At 43.5% G+C, this 18,344-nt stretch overlaps 1 protein-coding gene across 1 annotated transcript in view; it reads right to left on the bottom strand.

The window, feature by feature from the left end:
• Positions 1 to 15,234, bottom strand: part of kif13ba (kinesin family member 13Ba) — a gene marked incomplete at its 5' end in the record, with an annotated part of 57,807 nt that extends 42,573 nt beyond the window's left edge. Inside the window, 2 exons of the mRNA XM_080493388.1 lie at positions 48 to 141; positions 15,165 to 15,234. Of these exons, the coding sequence (XP_080349514.1) occupies positions 48 to 141; positions 15,165 to 15,234 (164 nt within the window). The remainder of the gene's footprint in view (positions 1 to 47; positions 142 to 15,164) is intronic.
• Positions 15,235 to 18,344: the final 3,110 nt, after the last annotated feature.

Here is an 18,344-nt window from a genome sequence, read left to right as displayed (position 1 = left end):
AAAGGATCAACGTGAGCTGTGGACTGGAACTTGGTCCCAGTGTTTACCTGGAATCTGTTTTTCCAAGGTTGGTGCCGGAAGGGTGGAGGATCGTCTGATTCTTCATCATTTCCACAACACATTTAGTGTTCAGCTCCTTCTCTGTGGATCAGATGACAAAACAGTGTTATGGCCACAGCTCAGACACACAAAAACTAGTGACAGGTAAACAGAACAAGAAACAACGCTGGAGATGGTCTGATTCCTGTCTCGATTATTTCCTGAGGAACATCTCCTCAAAGCCCTGAGCTGGTTCTTGGAGGTGGCACACTGGTTCAGCAGTGACTCTGACACACACCAACGAAGATCCCATTGTGGCCCCGACATGTTTTTGTCACGATGCAGCACTGAACACTCTGGCTGATCTATTAGTCACTCAGCATCAGGACTGGTCCTCGTGCTCCACTCATTCAAGGGTCAAAGGTACAATGCTGCGCCACAGACAGCTGCAACAACCCTTCCTCAGGCCCTGGCAGAAGTCCAGAGGAAATGCTTATTGGTCAGAGGTTCAAAGTCTGTGGATACACTGTCAGAATAGATGTCTTAAATGTGAAGGCTGGTCCAGAGACGACTGCTAACTCCAGGTCCTCCTGAGCAGAAACAACCCTGCAGGATATTAGCAGTGTCTCATTACACATTTCTCCTGAAGGAAAAAGTGACACTATGTTGGATAAAATCAAATATATAAATATAATCGCAAAGGGCGTGGCCATGGCGCTCCAATGAATATCCAATGGTTCGCCATGAAACAGGAAGTGATGTAACGCTGCTCTACATTCTGATATCTGCCTGAAGCTTCACGCGTGTCATCACAGTGCTGGTCTGAGCACATCCATGTGCTAATGTCCATTCACAGTCATAACTGGGGATGGGAATTGATAAGAGTTTTCCGATTCCGATTCCATTTTCGATTCTGTTTAACAATTTAATTCTTAATCGGTTCTCTTATAGATTATTTTTTTTTTTTTTTTTTTTAAAGGAGAATAAGCAGGTAGATTAGTAGGGGTGGGAATTGATAAGATTTAATCAATATCAATGCCATTGTCAATTCTGCTTTTCAATCCAATTCCTTATCAGTTCTCCGAACGATTCCTGAGTATGCTTTTGAGGGGGGAAAAAAGTAGTTTTACACAGTCTTCTGCACCAAAAAGAACTAATAAAATTTTTCCAAACATGAAACTTGAATTATAATTTTTCACTTAAAAAAGAACAGTCAAATGTGTATTTGCCTTCATTGAATGCCCCCTGGAATTTCCACTTTTCAAATTTCGTGTTGTTGACAAGCTAACCCTCTCTGGGAGGTCGGAGACTGGAGAGGAATGTGGAAGTGACATACAAGGAGGAACTCGTTCTCTCGGTCTGCAGGGAATGCTGAGTTTTCATATTGTGTTGGTGCTTTTTTTGAGGTGATATTCAACACAGAATAATCTAATACAGAGACATACAGTAGTAGGCCTCTACTAGATTGTGTATGTCTACATAGTAGACATACTCTAGTAGATCGTTTACTATGTGGTGTGTAAACTAGGAGCTCACACATATAGTGAAGGATCTACTAGCATATATCTACTCTGTCGGCTCGTTGGAGCAGACATTCACTACACAGGACAGATTGATGGCAGAGTTCATTTAGTAAAAGTCCCTCATTAGTCCGCAGACACGAAATTTCTTCACCAAATGGACCGTCTTCAGCAGCCACACAGCGCAGCGCTCCGGAGGAGGTGATGGAGGCCGGGGGTGTAGCTCAGGGTGTCACGGTGCAGGTTGTTTTGACTATCGGCGTAAACCGGAGTACCGGAGGAAAACCAGCACACATGGAGAGAACATGAACACTTCATACAGAAAGGCTCCTGCCAGGATTTGGGGGACCTTTTTTTTTTTTCTTTTTTACTGGGACTTTCTGGCTGTGAGGCCAGAAAGTCCCAGTGGTAGTGTTTTTTGTATTTGGTAGTGTTTTCTCTATTTGCAAGTGTTTTTTGTATTTGGTAGTTTTTTTGTATTTGGTAGTGTTTTCTCTATTTGGTAGTGTTTGTTCTATTTGTAAGTGTTTTTGTATTTGGTAGTGTTTTTTGTATTTGGTAGTGTTTTTTGTATTTGGTAGTGTTTTGCACTTCCAGGCCACGCGTAAAAACCTCTCCATGCACGACCATGTGTCCGCTCTTACCTGGTACCCTCGTCCGAGGTTTGACTGTAGCGTGTACACATATGTAAGACGGCTTTGAGCAGCTGTTCGCTATTTTTTGGGGCGTCTTTTCCAAAAATTGACCGTCCAAATGACGGCTGGAGTGAAAACTGCACTGAAATGGAGCTGCTGCTACTTTAACTGGCTTTAGCAGCCAAAGTACTGCCTGCACGTTCCTGCCCCCCTATCGGAGGAGGAGCTCAGGATTACCCTACCCAGTGAGTGCAGGACTCTGCTGTGAAGGTGGAGACTTGCAGCGGTGGTGTATTTGTGTAAACTAAAAAAGAAAAGAAAAAGGAAAGCAATTTGAAGGAGCGGCGTAAGGATTTAGGAATGGCGGCCCGCCACTACTAAATGAATGTAGAGGAAACACTTCTGGTTTCTGTCAGTTCAGTGAGCCTGAGCAGATCACTGAGACAGAATCGTGGAAATCAGCTTCCAGAAGAGCCGCTCTATGACTAAAAGATACTCTCCTGTAGCCTACAATACCCATGAGCCCCTGCTGCTGCAGCTGCACTTCCTCCTGGGTGGAGAGGAAAGACTTACGCAGCATGGCAGAAAGGATAAATGTACCCATTGTTGTCCATCTCTCATTGCTCCATGACCAGTTCCCCATTCCCAATTTCCACCCCCCCTCCACCCCCACCCCCCCAAGCTACCAGTGCTGAGGTTTGGCACCGCTGTCGGGACATTAGTCGGCACAAATGATAGGCCCGCCGTGTTGCCATCGCCTACGCCTGAGGTTGCTCTGTTCTTCGAAGGCCACAGCCATGGGAACATGGAACATTATGCAATGTTAGCAAATACTCATTCAGACTCACTCCCTTCCTGCCTTTGTCCAGCGAGCAGCCACGCCACCTCTCCTCAGAACCTGGGATACCAGCTAAAAGAAGCCTGATGACTTTTTCCAAGTCTGAGTCACCACAGCCAACGGGGGAAGTGCGAGCAGGGACACTGCCCTCCCTCGTGTCCAACAGCCTGAGATCTGCCCGGAGACGTTTCATGAAAGCCATTTAGAAACAGATCCGCAGGCCTCTTCCTGTCGGTTCAGTGCTAAATAGTTGTTTGAGTCTGCAGTTAATTAAATGTACTGCACAACACACTTCTTAAAAACTGAAACAAGCCAGGGAGAGAGAGGACAGACTTTCTTCACTTCTGGGGCGTCATTACGGGTATCGGGACGATTATTACTGTTGGAAAACTATTAGAAAGTTAATTTAGCATAATATGAGCCCTTCAATCACCTGACACCTTGCTCTTAATAAAGTTTTCAATTGGTACACTTTTAATTGGCCTTAAAGTCAAAAGTATGATGAGAAATCCTGATTGGTGAGCTCTGTGAGCAGCTGAGGCTGTCCTCTCCTGCTACTGCACAAGTAAAGGTAGAAATAAAGTCACCTTGACCAATATGGGTGCGAGAGGTTGGTATCTTCTTTGTACATTAACACCTCATGTGATCCAGTGGAGTCACACCTGCTGAGCAACTCAGTGAGCTCCATGAAACACTGCTCAGACCAGGAGGAGGAGCAGCGTGTGCAGACGTATGGTCAGAAACACAGAAAATAAGCAAGAACACATCAAATTACTTTACAGCAGCTTTCTGATCAGAGAAATGTCTGTACCAATGCTCCCTCCTTAGTTCAACATCGACCAAGCAACAATCTTGTCAACTTAAAATATAATGTGGCCTCTTGTTCAGGACAATTGTTGACAATGATTGTTGTTTTGTGTTGTTTTATTTTTTGTTTGAATAACTGGCTTTTATTCTTATATTCTGACTGTTCATATTTCTTGTTTCACGTAACGTCACCTGGTAACGTCACCTGGTAACGTCACCTGGTAACGTCACCTGGTAACGTCACCTGGTAACGCTTAGCGATGCTGTTTCGAGACAAATGTGTCTGTTAAAGGGGACATATCATGCTAAATCCACTTTTTTAGCCCTTAAATGCATTTTGTTGTATATTTAGAGTGTTTAGAAGTACAGAAAAGTTCAAAGTAGTCTCTTCAGGTGCTCCGTTGATATCTTTATATTCTGTTTTGGTCATATTTTGCAATCTGTTTTGATTTTTCTATTCTCTATTACGTTTTTTGAACAATGACGTCACAGTATTCGCAGCGGAACTGCCAAATTAGGACATCGACTCCAGGCCCAACACTTCGAGCAATCCGCCATTTTTGTTTCTCGCTGCGATTTTGTAGTCCAACCTCAAGGATGCCGAAGTTACGAGAGGATAAGTCGAAATGTTCGGTTGTTGGATGTAGTAACCCACAAGCTTCGTTACACCGTCTCCCAGCATCAGAACCTTTTCCAAGTGCCTGGTTGAGTTTTATTTTTCACAGAAATGTACCCACATCTGTGGGTAAGGTCATTTTTGTGTGCGCGAAGCACTTTAAGGACGACTGCTTCAGCAACCTCCGCCAGTATAAAGAAGGATTTGCCGAAAGACTTGGTCTGATTGAGCGGTCAGTTCCTTCTATCTATGGAGATGACGAACAGAGCACTTCGGTAAGCTGTATATAACGCTAAAAAGTGTGATGATAAGACGTCCCTGTCATTGTTTTGTTAGCATTAGCAGTTGCACCGTCTTCATATGTTAGCGCTCTGTGCTCGTTTTAGATCCTATGATCCTATGATATGGCCTATGTGATTTAATTTAGTGTAAATATAGTAACACACTATTGCGTTACATCCATATGAAGACGTTGTTCTGCAGCTGCATCATCGTCATTTTCATCTCGCTCCGCCGGGTCCGACTCTGGCTCCAACATGTATGGCTGGATGGACAAATCTTCCGTTGTTGACATTTTGTAAATAATGTGTGAACATAAAGTTTCTGCGCCGCTAGATAATTGTATCTGTTCTATCAAACTACAAAGATGGCCGAACAGGGTGGCATTGAACCGAGTGTCACCTCTGCAACCTGGAGAGGAGGCGGGGTATGAAGTGTCTCATTTGCATTTGAAGAGACCGCCCCAAAACGAGTTGCTCTCAGAAGCACATCAGAAAAGGGGTAGAAAAGGGGCCTGTGGAGCTCTAATAATGAGGAATCCAGACCCAAGCATTGCAGTTCCGCTTTATATAGACCACAACTGTATGATTTATCTGTAAAAAGGAAGGATTTAAAAGCATGATATGTCTCCTTTAAAGCTGAAGTGAGAACAAACACTGGTCTGTTTTCCTGATCAGACTCTGAACAAGGAGAAAGTTTCTGTTTCTGTTTCACTTTCTAAAGTAACCCAACCAGCAAACAAATCCTCTTCATCAGTTCCTGCTGCAGCTGATCATGTCACAAGCATAGTAATTTTGTCACGATACCAACATTTTGGTATCGATACCGATACCACCATGTAGATTTGAAACTTTTCCAAATAAAAAGAGAACACAAAAAATGTGATTAGATACAGCCTGTCTTAAGTAGGACCAATGTCTTTAAATGGTATGTTACTATGCAGTAATCTCTATAACATTAAATGGCTAAAATAAAATTTTTCACATTATATTCTTTTATATTATTTATTATATTATATTTATAATACTAATATTTTACCTGTTTTACCGAAGTTATTACCTGTCGTTCTTTGAACTCCTTATGCAGGTCTGGGTGTTTGTCCTTCAGGTGTTTAGCAGGTTAGTAGTGTTTCCACCCTTGGCCAGACATGTTCTCAAACACTGTTTGCACAGTAGAGCTTCAGTGTTGATGGAGACAACGTGCTCATTTGTTTTGAAGCCAAAGTACTTCCATATAGCTCTCTCTCTCTCTCTCTCTCTCTCTCTCTCTCTCTCTCTCTCTCTCTCTCTCTCTCTCTCTCTCTCTCTCTCTCTCTCTCTCTCTCTCTCTCTCTCTCTCTCTCTCTCTCTCTCTCTCTCTCTCTCTCTCTCTCTCTCTCTCTCTCTCTCTCTCTCTCTCTCTCTCTCTCTCTCTCTCTCTCTCTCTCTCTCTCTCTCTCTCTCTCTCTCTCTCTCTCTCTCTCTCTCTCTCTCTCTCTCTCGAGTTTCCACGAGTCGTTTGAGTCAGTTACGCATGCGCACTCTCACATGGACGCAAACGCCATGTCATTTACACATGAGCATCCGGAATTCTTTTCAAAGTACAAGCTCGGTGGGGGAAGATTGTTTGAAAATACGTTGTTTTGACTTTTATTTTGAAGTTGTGTAGGTCGAGTATGAAGCGCTTATTCAGTTGCGGATCTCGGGTCACGGGAGCGCTCGCGCACCCCGTCTCGGAGAAACCAGAGTGCAAGAAAAAAAGAAATGAAAAGAAACAAGTCAGAAAGCGGAGCAGCCCGCCGATGCTTCCCCCACAGAGAGACTGACGACTCTCCTCGGTGCGAATTACAACAAAGTGAAGCTACCGATACCGGTACCAGCCGGGCCCAGTATAGTATCGTTTTAAAGGCGTCAGTACCGCGATACCAATGCAGTACCCGGTGTACCGAAAAACCCTAAAGCATAGTGAGATTGATCCACTGACTGAATTGGAGAATATCTGATCAATCTGATCACTTGATTCAGTTTTCATGTCAGTCTTCAACGGGACAATCTGACCTGAAACTCTTCAGTCAGACTGATAAAAAGTGAGCATGTCAACAAACTGATATTGGGTTTGTCTCCCTTCCAGCTGAAGGTAAAACTCTGGAGCAGTGTGGTGGCCGGCTGGGGGAGGGGGCAGACTGACTTGTGATCCATTCTGCCCCCTCCTCCGGGAGCACATGGGATCCCACAGTACAAACACCACTTGGCAGCCGACCAGGAAATGTCATCTGTGTTTTTCTGAGAGTAGCACTAGAAAATCTGAGTGATAATTAACTGAAGCATTTGACCGTGCACAACGATTTGTGTGACACTGTCCCTTTGTTAACCCGGCGGTTCCCAAACCGGGAAGCAAGGAGCAGTAATGTGCACAGGGAGTGCTCCAGGGAGGACGGGGCAGTGGCAAGTCATACTACAGGAAAAATCAAAGAAATCACTATTTCATTTCAAATTCATTTCACTCCAACAAAACTGCTCCTGCCTACTGACTCTGCCAAGGCCTTCATCAAGTGAGGAAGTCTCCATCAGCGGACATAGCAGAGCTTCTGGACTCCTGAACAGCAGCTCTCACACACTGAACCAGCTGGAAAACTCCTGGATGGCAGGCAGCTATCCGTCGCGTGGCAGCGCTCTTCAGACATGTGCCATCAAGACCAGCTTTCTTTTAACTGCAGCAGCTCATTCCACTAATGGCTGTTGATTTCTTACGGCCATCACATTACCCAGGAAATCAAACAAAGAGTACTCCAATCAGACCAGCCGCCTGTGAACTCTGAGCTGCAGTTTGTTTGTCGAATGAAACCGGCTGCAGCTAATACACCTTCACATTGTAACAGGGCGTGCAGAGACTTTTGAAGGGTCAGGTGCTCGAATTTAACAAAAGGGCACATACTACCAGGCGTATTTGTATAGATATATATATATATATATATATATATATATGTATATATATATATATATATATAACTGAGAGCAATTTCATGTTAGGACAACATATAAAACAAACCATCTTCAGCAAATATTTTAGGCAAAATGTTTTAATTCAATAGGAATTGAGAGCTGCTCTTTGGATTAGAAGGTCTTACCTCTTTACCACTATTCACCATCTGATACTGGAGGGCGTTTTGAACTAGATTGCCTTCTACATTGCTTAGTTAGAACAGTAAAGCTGACCAGGGCTTTATGATGTGTTCAAGACACCTCAGTTAATTTTTTTGTTCTTATAGTCATTTGTTGAAATACACACAACTGTCATTACTGTCTCTTAATATCGTTCACTACATATAATTGTTCTACATGCCTCCAGGAAATTTTGTTAATTGTAAAAAAAAAATCATAACAAAATCTAATTGTTTTTCAGTAAATTGAACCATATTCTTGTTCTATAGGCCCCCAGGTACTTCTCAGTCAGTTTTCATGGAGATTCACTGTATTAACCTTTTGTTACACATTTGAATTACACCCAATACTACGGTGGCCTGGAAGTACAAAACACTACAAACTTCAGAAAACACTTCCAAATCCAAAAAAACACTTCCAATAGAGAAAACACTTCCAAATTCAAAAAACACTTCCCAATCTAAAAAACACATCCCAATTCAAAAAACATTGGGAAGTGTTTTTTGAAGTTTGGAGTGTTTTGCACTTCCAGGCCACCGTACAATACATATATTGCTGTACAGGCAGAGCTTGAGAATTTCAGAAAAAAAATCTAATTATTTTCAGCAAACACCACCAAATTCTTGTTCTACGTGCCCCCAGGGAGCTCATTTTTTAAGTAGATCCACTGTAGCATTTTTTCACAATTACACATTTGAAGACCACCCAATAAATACACTATGTATTACGTAATTGTGAATAAATGCTGCAGTGAATCTACTTAAAAAGATGAGGTACACAGAGGTACCTGGGGGCATGTACAACAATAATATGTAGTAAAAGAACAAGACAGTAATGACAGTTGTATGTATTTCAACAAATGAATATTTTTTTAAAAAAGGGAACTGAGGTGTCTTGAACGCACCATGAAGCCCCTGTCGTCTTCTTGCACGGTTCACTGCGACATCATTTAACAAAGCTGTCTGTCTGGTAAGTAAAACAACTTATTTAGCAGCTTTTCACCTACCCACACCAACATTAAAGTTGTTGAATTAGGGGACAAAAGCGACCTGAGCTCTCCCGTGTGTCCACAGCAGGCTGCCTGGCTCTGAGTGAGCAGGAGGAGGGGAAGGGGCGGGGCTTGTGGTCACCGAGGTCTTCTGACGCGACGGTCAAAATATGTTACGCTATTTATTTCAAAATATTTATTTTTTAAATCGTTTATTGCATATACGGGGCCAGGGAAATAACTAATTGTTTAAAAAAATCTATACATATGTATAAAAGAACATCTTGCCAAAAAGGGCACTTACTGGATTTGGGCAAAAGGGCAGGGCATTTCATCCATATTATACAGCCTCAGTTACTGTATAGAGCAGGACATTAAAGTGGTCCTATTATCCAGCTTTTCAACACTTCCACATGGTCTCGTTGGTCCAGAGAACTTGTACTCAAAGTTTCTTGCTTTTAGATTTTCCTCCATTTGAATATTGGATAATATGAGCTGCATTCAGAATCTGCTGTGTATGTGTGAGCTGGACTGGCTCCGCCCACAAATGCCCATCTTGAGAAGAGAAGGAAGTACTTCCTCTCGTGGTGCCATGTGCCAGAGCAGAGCTGCCTCATTGTGTGAGAGTCAAAGGGAGGGCCTACTTTGCTTAGGATTGGCTAAACCCTTGATGACACTATATAGGGCAGAGGTCCTCAATAGGCGGTTGGTCACCTGTCTGGCATGGTCGGCCCATTAGCTGCACATCAATGTGAAATAAAGTGGAATTTGTGAAGGAAAAAAATGTGCTGCCCAAACTTGTTTGTACCTCATCGCACACCGTAGTCGGAGCCGGAGTTTGAGCGCATCTGACGTAATTACGTCAATGTGTGCTCCGCTCGGACGTCCACGGATTTCAATTTCATAACCCGCGACACCACCCGTCATCGAGCACTAAGTCAAAATTAAACAAAGAAACATCATGACCTGCAGCGTGAAAAAGCGCAAAGTCAACCAGGAAAACTGTCAGTTCATCTCTGACTGGACTGAACAGTTTAGTTTTAGATTACCGACCCATGCTTGATAAGCACGCAGACCGGAGCTGTCAGCAACGTGGATCATTTAAAGTGGAACTTTACCCTCCAAAATCCCAAAGCTGCAAAACAGAAAACCTAACGTCATACAAACACTACGAAGTGTCTACGATATGTCGGCATTGGCACAAGAGAGCAACATTGGCATCATTGCTTGTTTCATGGAACCTTGCCAAAGCTAAGAAACCATTTACTGATGCTGAGATGAATAAAAAATGTGCAATTAATATGGTTGATGTAGTTTTAACTCACGACGAGAAAAGCAAGAAAACGGTTGTGGAGCTGTTAAAGGTGCGTTCACACAGAACGACGATAAGTTTGGCCCGAATCTCAATTCCTGACCGTGGATCACGATTTTGACCTGAATTCTATGATTCAGGGCCGAGGCGTCACGCGCCGTCACGGACAGTCGCCACCTTTTATCATGAGTCACAAGTAAGAGCAGGAAACGGTGGCGGATCATCACGAGTCATTACACACCGTCAGCATTATTGTTCTGCGGTGTTTCAAACTAATGCACAAAGCTGCACGCTGTGGCGAGCTGCTCTGCGCCGTTTTGATCGTCACTTTCTATTATTAATCTGTCGGGAATGTGGAGAATCAGGAGAATTTGGTATATATATTGTGGATTTTGCTATGAGAGATGTGTCCAGCCGGCCGCGCATGAGAGGAAATGAGACTCACTGTCTCAGGTGCGTCTCGTGGGGTGTTCGCCCAGGGTGTAATACAAGTCAGGTCCACAACTGGGTATATATATATATGACTCCACACACACCTCAGTTATTCTACCAACAGCTACTGAACAGTTCACACACTCCAGATCGCTCAGCATTCAGAGAACTTCCATTGAGTTGATCAGAGAGGAGGATGCTGCAGGGAGCGAATGCTGTATAACACATCAACACACATCACAACTAATCCACATGCTCAGTTACAAACTTCACCAATACAGGTGATTCTTGATATTCTTGTAAGATTTATTGGAGCCATAAAGATGTTCCAGGGATATCAGGAATGTCAGGCCCATTTAAGAACTATATTCAGAAGCATTAGGTCACATTAAGAATGTCAGGAATGTGGCAGGAATGACGGGAAAATGATATTGGTGACTGTCAGATAATACTGCAACAAGAAGAGTGGAGGATTTAGTGGAGGAGTGTTCTTCACCTCTGATCACTGACTTAAAGAAACAGAATCCAGAAACAGACTTTCTGATGCAACATCTTGACCTCAGGATTGAGACGACAGGATACATCAGAGGGATTTCCTCATCCCGTCACTTTTCTCACTGATTGGTGAGTGAATTCATTCATTTTTGTTTATTTTGCATCTGACTGGTGTATTATAACAAAATTACAACGATAGTAATAATAAGTTGGTTTATATAGCAGTTTTTATACTTCAAATACAACAGGCCACAATTAAAAACAGTAAATGGACGAAATGAGAACAGAAACAAAAGCCAGTCTTTATGAGCGTGCCAAATTTGGTGAGTTTTTGAGCAAGTTTAGGGGTTTTTTATACAAGTTTTGTGCAAAAAACTAATAATAAGAAGAAACATTACAAATACAATAGGGTCCTGGCCTCCAGGCATCAGGCCTTTCTGCTCTAACAATGGTAACATCAGCTAAAACATCTGCAATTAAAACAACTTTTGCTGACACCATGCAAAAAACCCGGCCCTTGGTTTGGCATGCTGGTCATATTTTGGCCCTTGGGGGAATCTATTTGAGGACCGCTGATATAGGGTTTGATTTCTGATCGGCTCGTTGGAACACACATTTTTTTAAAAACTGAAACAAGCCTGAGAGAGAAATGACAGACTTTCTTCACTTCTGTCACGTCATTGCAGGTATGGGGACGATTATTACTGTTGGAAAACCATTAGAAAGTAAATTCTGCATAATATGAGCTCTTTACAATCCTTCTTAACAAGCAGCTCCATCGTCTGTTAAAGACTCTTAGTCCATCTGACCCAGAACACTTGGTTCTCAGAGTGCCGCCCCCTGGAGGTTCCCAGGTTTTCTACCAGTAAAATGGAGGCGGAGCTTTCAGCTCTCAGGCTCCTCCCATGAGGAACCGGCTCCCAGGGTCAGTAGGGAGGAGAACAGTCTCTACTGGGAAGGTTTTCTATTTAATGAAGCTCCAGTGAAGCTGCTTCAGGACCCTGGAAAATGTTCTACTCCAGCTGATGGAGGTTTACTGATGGAGGTTTAGATTGAAAGAGGTTTAGACTGATAGAGGTTAAGACTGATGGAGGTTTAGACTGATGGAGATTAAGACTGATGGAGGTTTAGACTGAAGGAGGTTTAGACTGAAGGAGGTTTAGACTGATGGAGATTTAGACTGAAGGAGGTTTAGACTGAAGGAGGTTTAGACTGATGGAGATTTAGACTGATGGAGGTTTAGACTGATGGAGGTTTAGACTGATGGAGGTTAAGACTGAAGGAGGTTTAGACTGAAGGAGGTTTAGACTGATGGAGGTTAAGACTGAAGGAGGTTTAGACTGATGGAGGTTTAGACTGATGGAGGTTTAGATTGATGGTTTAGATTGATGGTTTAGATTGATGGTTTAGATTGATGGAGGTTTAGATTGAAGCAAGTTTACACCGATGGAGGTTTAGATTGATGGAGGTTTAGATTGATGGTTTAGATTGATGGAGGTTTAGATTGAAGCAAGTTTACACCGACTGAGGTTTGGATTGAAGGTTTAATCTGATGGAGGTTTAGACTGATGGATGTTTACTGATGGAGGACCTACACGGAGCTTCTTTCCTTTCTACTTCCTCTCACCGTGTCACTACTACGTGTCACTAACATGTCTCTAACATGTCATCCCGTGTCACTACATGTCACTAATGTGCCACTAGCAGATCAATAATGTGTCACTACTACATGTAACTAACGTGTCCCTAACATGTCACCAACACGACACCTTCTGTCAGAAACATCTCACCCCATGTCCCTAACATGTGACTAACAATTTCATCAACACGTCAATAACGTGTCACTAACATGTTCATGTTACTAACATGTCACTAATGCGCCACTAACACATCACTTACATGAAGTGATGCCAGAAACGCACTACTTAGTAACGTGTTACTCTCATTTGACCACTTTTTTCAGTAACGAGTAATCTAATGCGTTACTATTTCCAAACCAGTAATCAGATAAAGTTACTTATCCAAGTCACTGTGCGTTACTATTGTAACATCCAACAGGACAAGTTTCTTGTCTGCAAAGCTGCTTTATTATTAAACAGAACCGACCGCTCCTCCAAACTGACACACACAGTGCATGCAGTGTGTCAGCACGCCCACCTAAATGCGCCCCATTGTCCACTCTCAGCCAATCACAGACCAGCTCACTCTAATGGTGCGTTCAGGTGATACAAAAGAATAGGAACTAACAAACATTATCAATAAACCTTGTCATTGCAACAAAAACACAACTGCAGAGATGTTACACTATTTTTGTAATTTTCCTGATTAGAAAGATATATTGTGGCAGGAAGCCCCCATTTTTTTCAGATTTTAGCAAAACCGGTTTCCATTTTTATGTTGAGACTGTGGGGGGTGTTGTTGGTAGCTGCTGAAAGCAACTAAAAAGTTACCCGTATTCTCACTTAGTTACTTTTAAAAACAAGTGTCACTACTCCATGCCACAAACACGTCACAAAATTCACTAACATGTCACTAACAGGTCATCCACATGTCATTCACTAACATGTCACTAATACATTACTAATGTGTCACTAACATGTCACTTATGTCACTAACACATTAATAATGTGTCACTAACGCGTCACTAACATCTCACTAACTTTGTGTAACTAACATGTCACTAATATTCACTTAGGTGTCACTAACATGTCAATAACATAGAACTAACATGTCAATAACATGTAACTAACGCATCACTAACATGCAACTAGCATGTCACCAATATTCACCAATGTGTCACCAATATTCACTAATGTGTCACTAACATATCACTAATGAGTCACTAACATGTCAATAACATGTAACTAACATATCACTAACGTGTCACTAACATGTAACTAACATGTTACCAATATTCAATAATGTGTCACTAATGCCTCACTAACATGTCACTAATGCATCACTAAAATGTCACTAACGTGTCACTGAAATTCACTAACGCGTCTCTACCGCGTCACTAACGCATCACTAACGCGTCACTAACATGTCACCCATGTATCACTAACATGTCACTAACACCTCACTAATGTGTCAGTACTACATGTCACATGTCACTAACAGGTCATCCACTAGCATGTCACTACTAACATGTCACGAATGCGTCAATAACATGTCACTATTACATGTCACAAACATGTCACTAACAGGTCATCCACGAGTCATTCACTAGCATGTCACTACTAACACGTCACGAATGCGTCAATAACATGTCACTATTACATGTCACTTACATGTGACGAACATCTCACCCCATGTTACTATCATGTCACTAATATTCACAAACATGTAACTAACATGTCACCCTGTGTTACTCACATGTCACTAATATGTCACCCCATGTTACTAACATGTCACTAATATTCACCAACCTGTCACTAACATCTCACCCCGTGTTTCTATCATGTCACTAATATTCACAAACATGTAACTAACATGTCACTCCGTGTTACTCACATGTCACTAATATTCACCAACATGTCACTAACATGTCACCCCATGTTACTAACATGTTACTAATATTCACCAACATGTCACTAATATTCACTAATGCATCACTACCTTGTCACCCCATGTCACTCATATGTCACCAATGCATCCCTAACGCGTCACTAATATGCACTAACGCATCACTAACATGTCACTAATATTTACTAGCGTGTCACTAACATGTCACTAATATTTACTAATGTGTCAATAACATGTCACTATCGCCACACTAATATTCACTAACGTGTCACTAACGTGTCTCTGTACCTTCCTGCAGGATCTACAACCAGTTCCTGATGGAGCTCAGGTCTCCATACAGACTCTGGTTCTGCGGGGCCTGGTTCTGCAGGCTCTGTGTTTGCAGGGTCTGGTTCTGCAGGCTCTATGTCTGCAGGGTCTGGTTCTGCACGACTAGTTCTGCAGGCTCTATCTCTGTAGGGTCTGGTTCTGCAGAGCCTGGTTCTGCAGCAGTGTTTTAGGATGACATGTTGTTGTAAAACGTGACTGTAGACCTCACCTCTCCGGTTCATGGGCCGGACCCGGACAGCCACCTTGACATTGGAGTCGTCCAGGCCGGGCTCCTCCATGCTGGCTCCGGGGAGAGCACCGCAGCGCCGCTCCGGAACCAATCAGTGGCGCAGCCCAGAAATCTTCCGCAATCCTGGAAGAGCTGCGCTAACGGAGCGTCTGCCGACTAGCGGATCCCCGCTCCGACCCACAGAGCAGCCCTGTCCTTGGAAAACGAGCCCCGGGAGGTCCTCCGGGTCATCAGGCGGGCCGGGCCGGCCGGGGGGAGGGGGAGCACGGACCAGAGCAGACCCCGGAGCCTTCACACTGAGAAAACACCCGGTCCCGGCAGGCGGAAGATTCGGGCCGGCCGGACGATAACGTCCCCGAGATGAAGGAGGCGACAGTAGAAAGTCACCCGGTCCTCCGGGACAATTCCAGCCGTCTGACAGTACCGAGCCGAGGCCCTGCGGACCGAAGGGGGCTCATACCGGGGCTGGCACCCTGGACCTGCGGCTACAACGGACACGGAGGCTCGGAGAAGCGGCTCCAGTCCGCCGTGAGGGTCCACCCTGTCACAGATCTGTCCGGGCTACCAGATCTGACCGGGGCGGGGCTAGCGCATGCGCCTGAGCTGCCAGAGCTGTCCAGGGCGAGGCTTAAACCCGCGCCTTCTGATGACGTTGCACATTATGATTGGCTGGAATGACGTTTCGTTTATTACTGGCTGCAATTTTCCCCCATAATAGTGTTAATAACTTAGGACGCAAATGTTAGCTTTCATAGATAGCTTCGCAGCTTCTTGGAAAGCTGGAATGGCGGTTTGAGGTGAAAAGGACGATACGAGTGGTTTTATGCCTCTGAATGCCCCAAAGCGGCAGTTCTCTGTCTGGTGGAACTTCAGGAGAGTGTAGACAGTGAAGGCGGCTGGTGGAACTTCGTCTGATTATTATGAAGCAACCCAGTCTCACTCCAAATTGTGTAATACCTACGTTGGTCCACTGCACACACGTCGTCATTTTACAAAAAGCCCTCTGTGCTTTTTTGCCCCTCTTCCTTTTAGTTTTTCCTTCCAAGTACTTTCCAAGTGTTTTTTGAACATGTGAGCACATTTACTCAACATAAACTATTTATTTTACTTGTGGAATTTTTTTTTGGGGGGGGGGGTAAAGGGCTTTCAATTGCCCCTTGTATGAAATCTGCGATATAAAAAAACCTGCCTGGCCTTATAAATTCCTACAGAACAAGCAATAATTAGCAGCCACCAGTAGTCAATTAATTTTCTTCACTTCTATCTATCTATCTATCTATCTATCTGTCTATCTATCTATCTATCTATCTATCTATCTATCTATCTATCTAATTATCCGTCCCTTATTGTAGTTTGTCCATGTAGAGTTGCCGTAGTTCATATTGCGTGTGATGTGATAGGCTGCCAGTGGGGAATCCAAAATGGCCGACAATATGGCTGCTTCCTTATGATCGCCGCCACATTGTTCCGCCATTTTGTTCTGAATCACCACCACAGCGCCACTGTCAGTGGGAGGCGGTAGTACATGAAATATGGCCGCTTCCTGCAGGTCGCCGCCATTTTGTTCCAAAGCACAATCACAGCGCCACCGTCGGTGGGAGGCAAGAGTACATGATCCGCAGTGCGACCTTGCTTCTCCAGAATTGAAACCCCGCCAGTGCGGTATCAAGATGGTGGCTTACGGGCGCTGACATACTTGTTTGCGGGCGCTGACATAGTTGTTAGCGGTCGCCGCCATAATGGCACACGGTCAGCGCCATACTATTCTCAAAATTGAAACCCCACCAGTGCGGTATCAAATAATGGCGGCGTCATACTTGTTTGTGGTTGCCAACATACTTGTTTATGGTCCCCGCCATATTTAAAAGGCAGAATGACATCAGTGGCTAAAGTTGCTTCATGGGTCATGTCCAGTTCTGGGAAGCACTGGGTGACAGTTTGAGCACTGTCACCCAGATCACATCGCACCAATTAAGAACCTTCCTGCAGCTGGTGAGCCCACGGGAAGGTGGCGCCTGGCGTGGGACACGAACCCACTACCTAGAGAACGTTAGTCTCATGCGCTACCAACTGAGCTAGCCGGGCAACCATCATGTTCCACATTCAGCCTAGAAAGAAAAGATTCAGTCTCATGATGAATGGGGAAGAATACTTAGAACCAAAAAGTATAGTAAAGGAGATCTTGAATTTCTTTAGATACCTGTATGATTCTTCTTATTCTAAACAAAATGCTGAATTACTTTAAATCATTTATTACTGTAAATGATGAAACCTTTATGTGAGGAGGATTTAAATTGAAGTATCATCATGAAAACAGCCTCTGATCTCCAGGCTCAGATGGAATAACTACAAACTTTCTGAAAAGAAATGAAAACATTGCTATTTGAGGCAATAATGTATGACTAGAAATGAATTGACAATGAAACAAGGTAGAATTATTTCAGGATGTCTATTTGTCATATTTCCTTACCTTCAGTACAAAATAAGAAAAGTGTCCCATCTAACTCCACTCTGCTCTATTCTAAATTCTGCTTTACATTTACATTTCACTTCACCTGTGTCATTTTATATCCCAAATTGTCGGCAAGCCATGTAACATAAGTTTATTCTGTATGCACCTGCTGCGTACATGATTGACTAAGTTGTCTAACTCTCTCTGAGCCTATTTCAGCAACACACTGCAGCTGTAAGCACAGTGAAGCTCAGGGTCAGAGGTCAGCTGTAACCACAGTGAAGCTCAGGGTCAGAGGTCAGAGGTCAGAGGTCAGCTACCAAACTGATCTGCCTCCTTCATTCATCCAGTGACAATGTGTGGCTGCATGAAGCAAAACAAACGACATGAATGGAGAATAACTGAAGTTTCTTCAGCAGGAAAGGAGGAAATGTCCATGACAAACCTTCAACAAACACCTATGACACCTTTAAAAGAATAAAACCATCATAAAGCATGTCATTGTTCTTTATTATATATACAATCACTGGGCACTGTAACAGAGAAAACCCAACAAATCCACATGAGCAAGCGTGAGCGACTGTGGAAAGGAAGAACTCCCTCTAACAGGAAGAGACCTGCAGAAAGCAGACTCAGAGGTGGAGGCTTCCTGCTGGCCGGGTGGGGTGAGGGGACAGAGGACAGAGGAGAGGACAGAGGACAGAGGA

Source organism: Lipophrys pholis (assembly GCF_963383615.2).
Source record: "Lipophrys pholis genome assembly, chromosome: 2".
NCBI classification, from domain to species: Eukaryota; Metazoa; Chordata; class Actinopteri; order Blenniiformes; family Blenniidae; genus Lipophrys; species Lipophrys pholis.
Note: the sequence above shows the minus strand (reverse complement) of the source record. Positions and strands in the feature narration are given on the sequence as shown.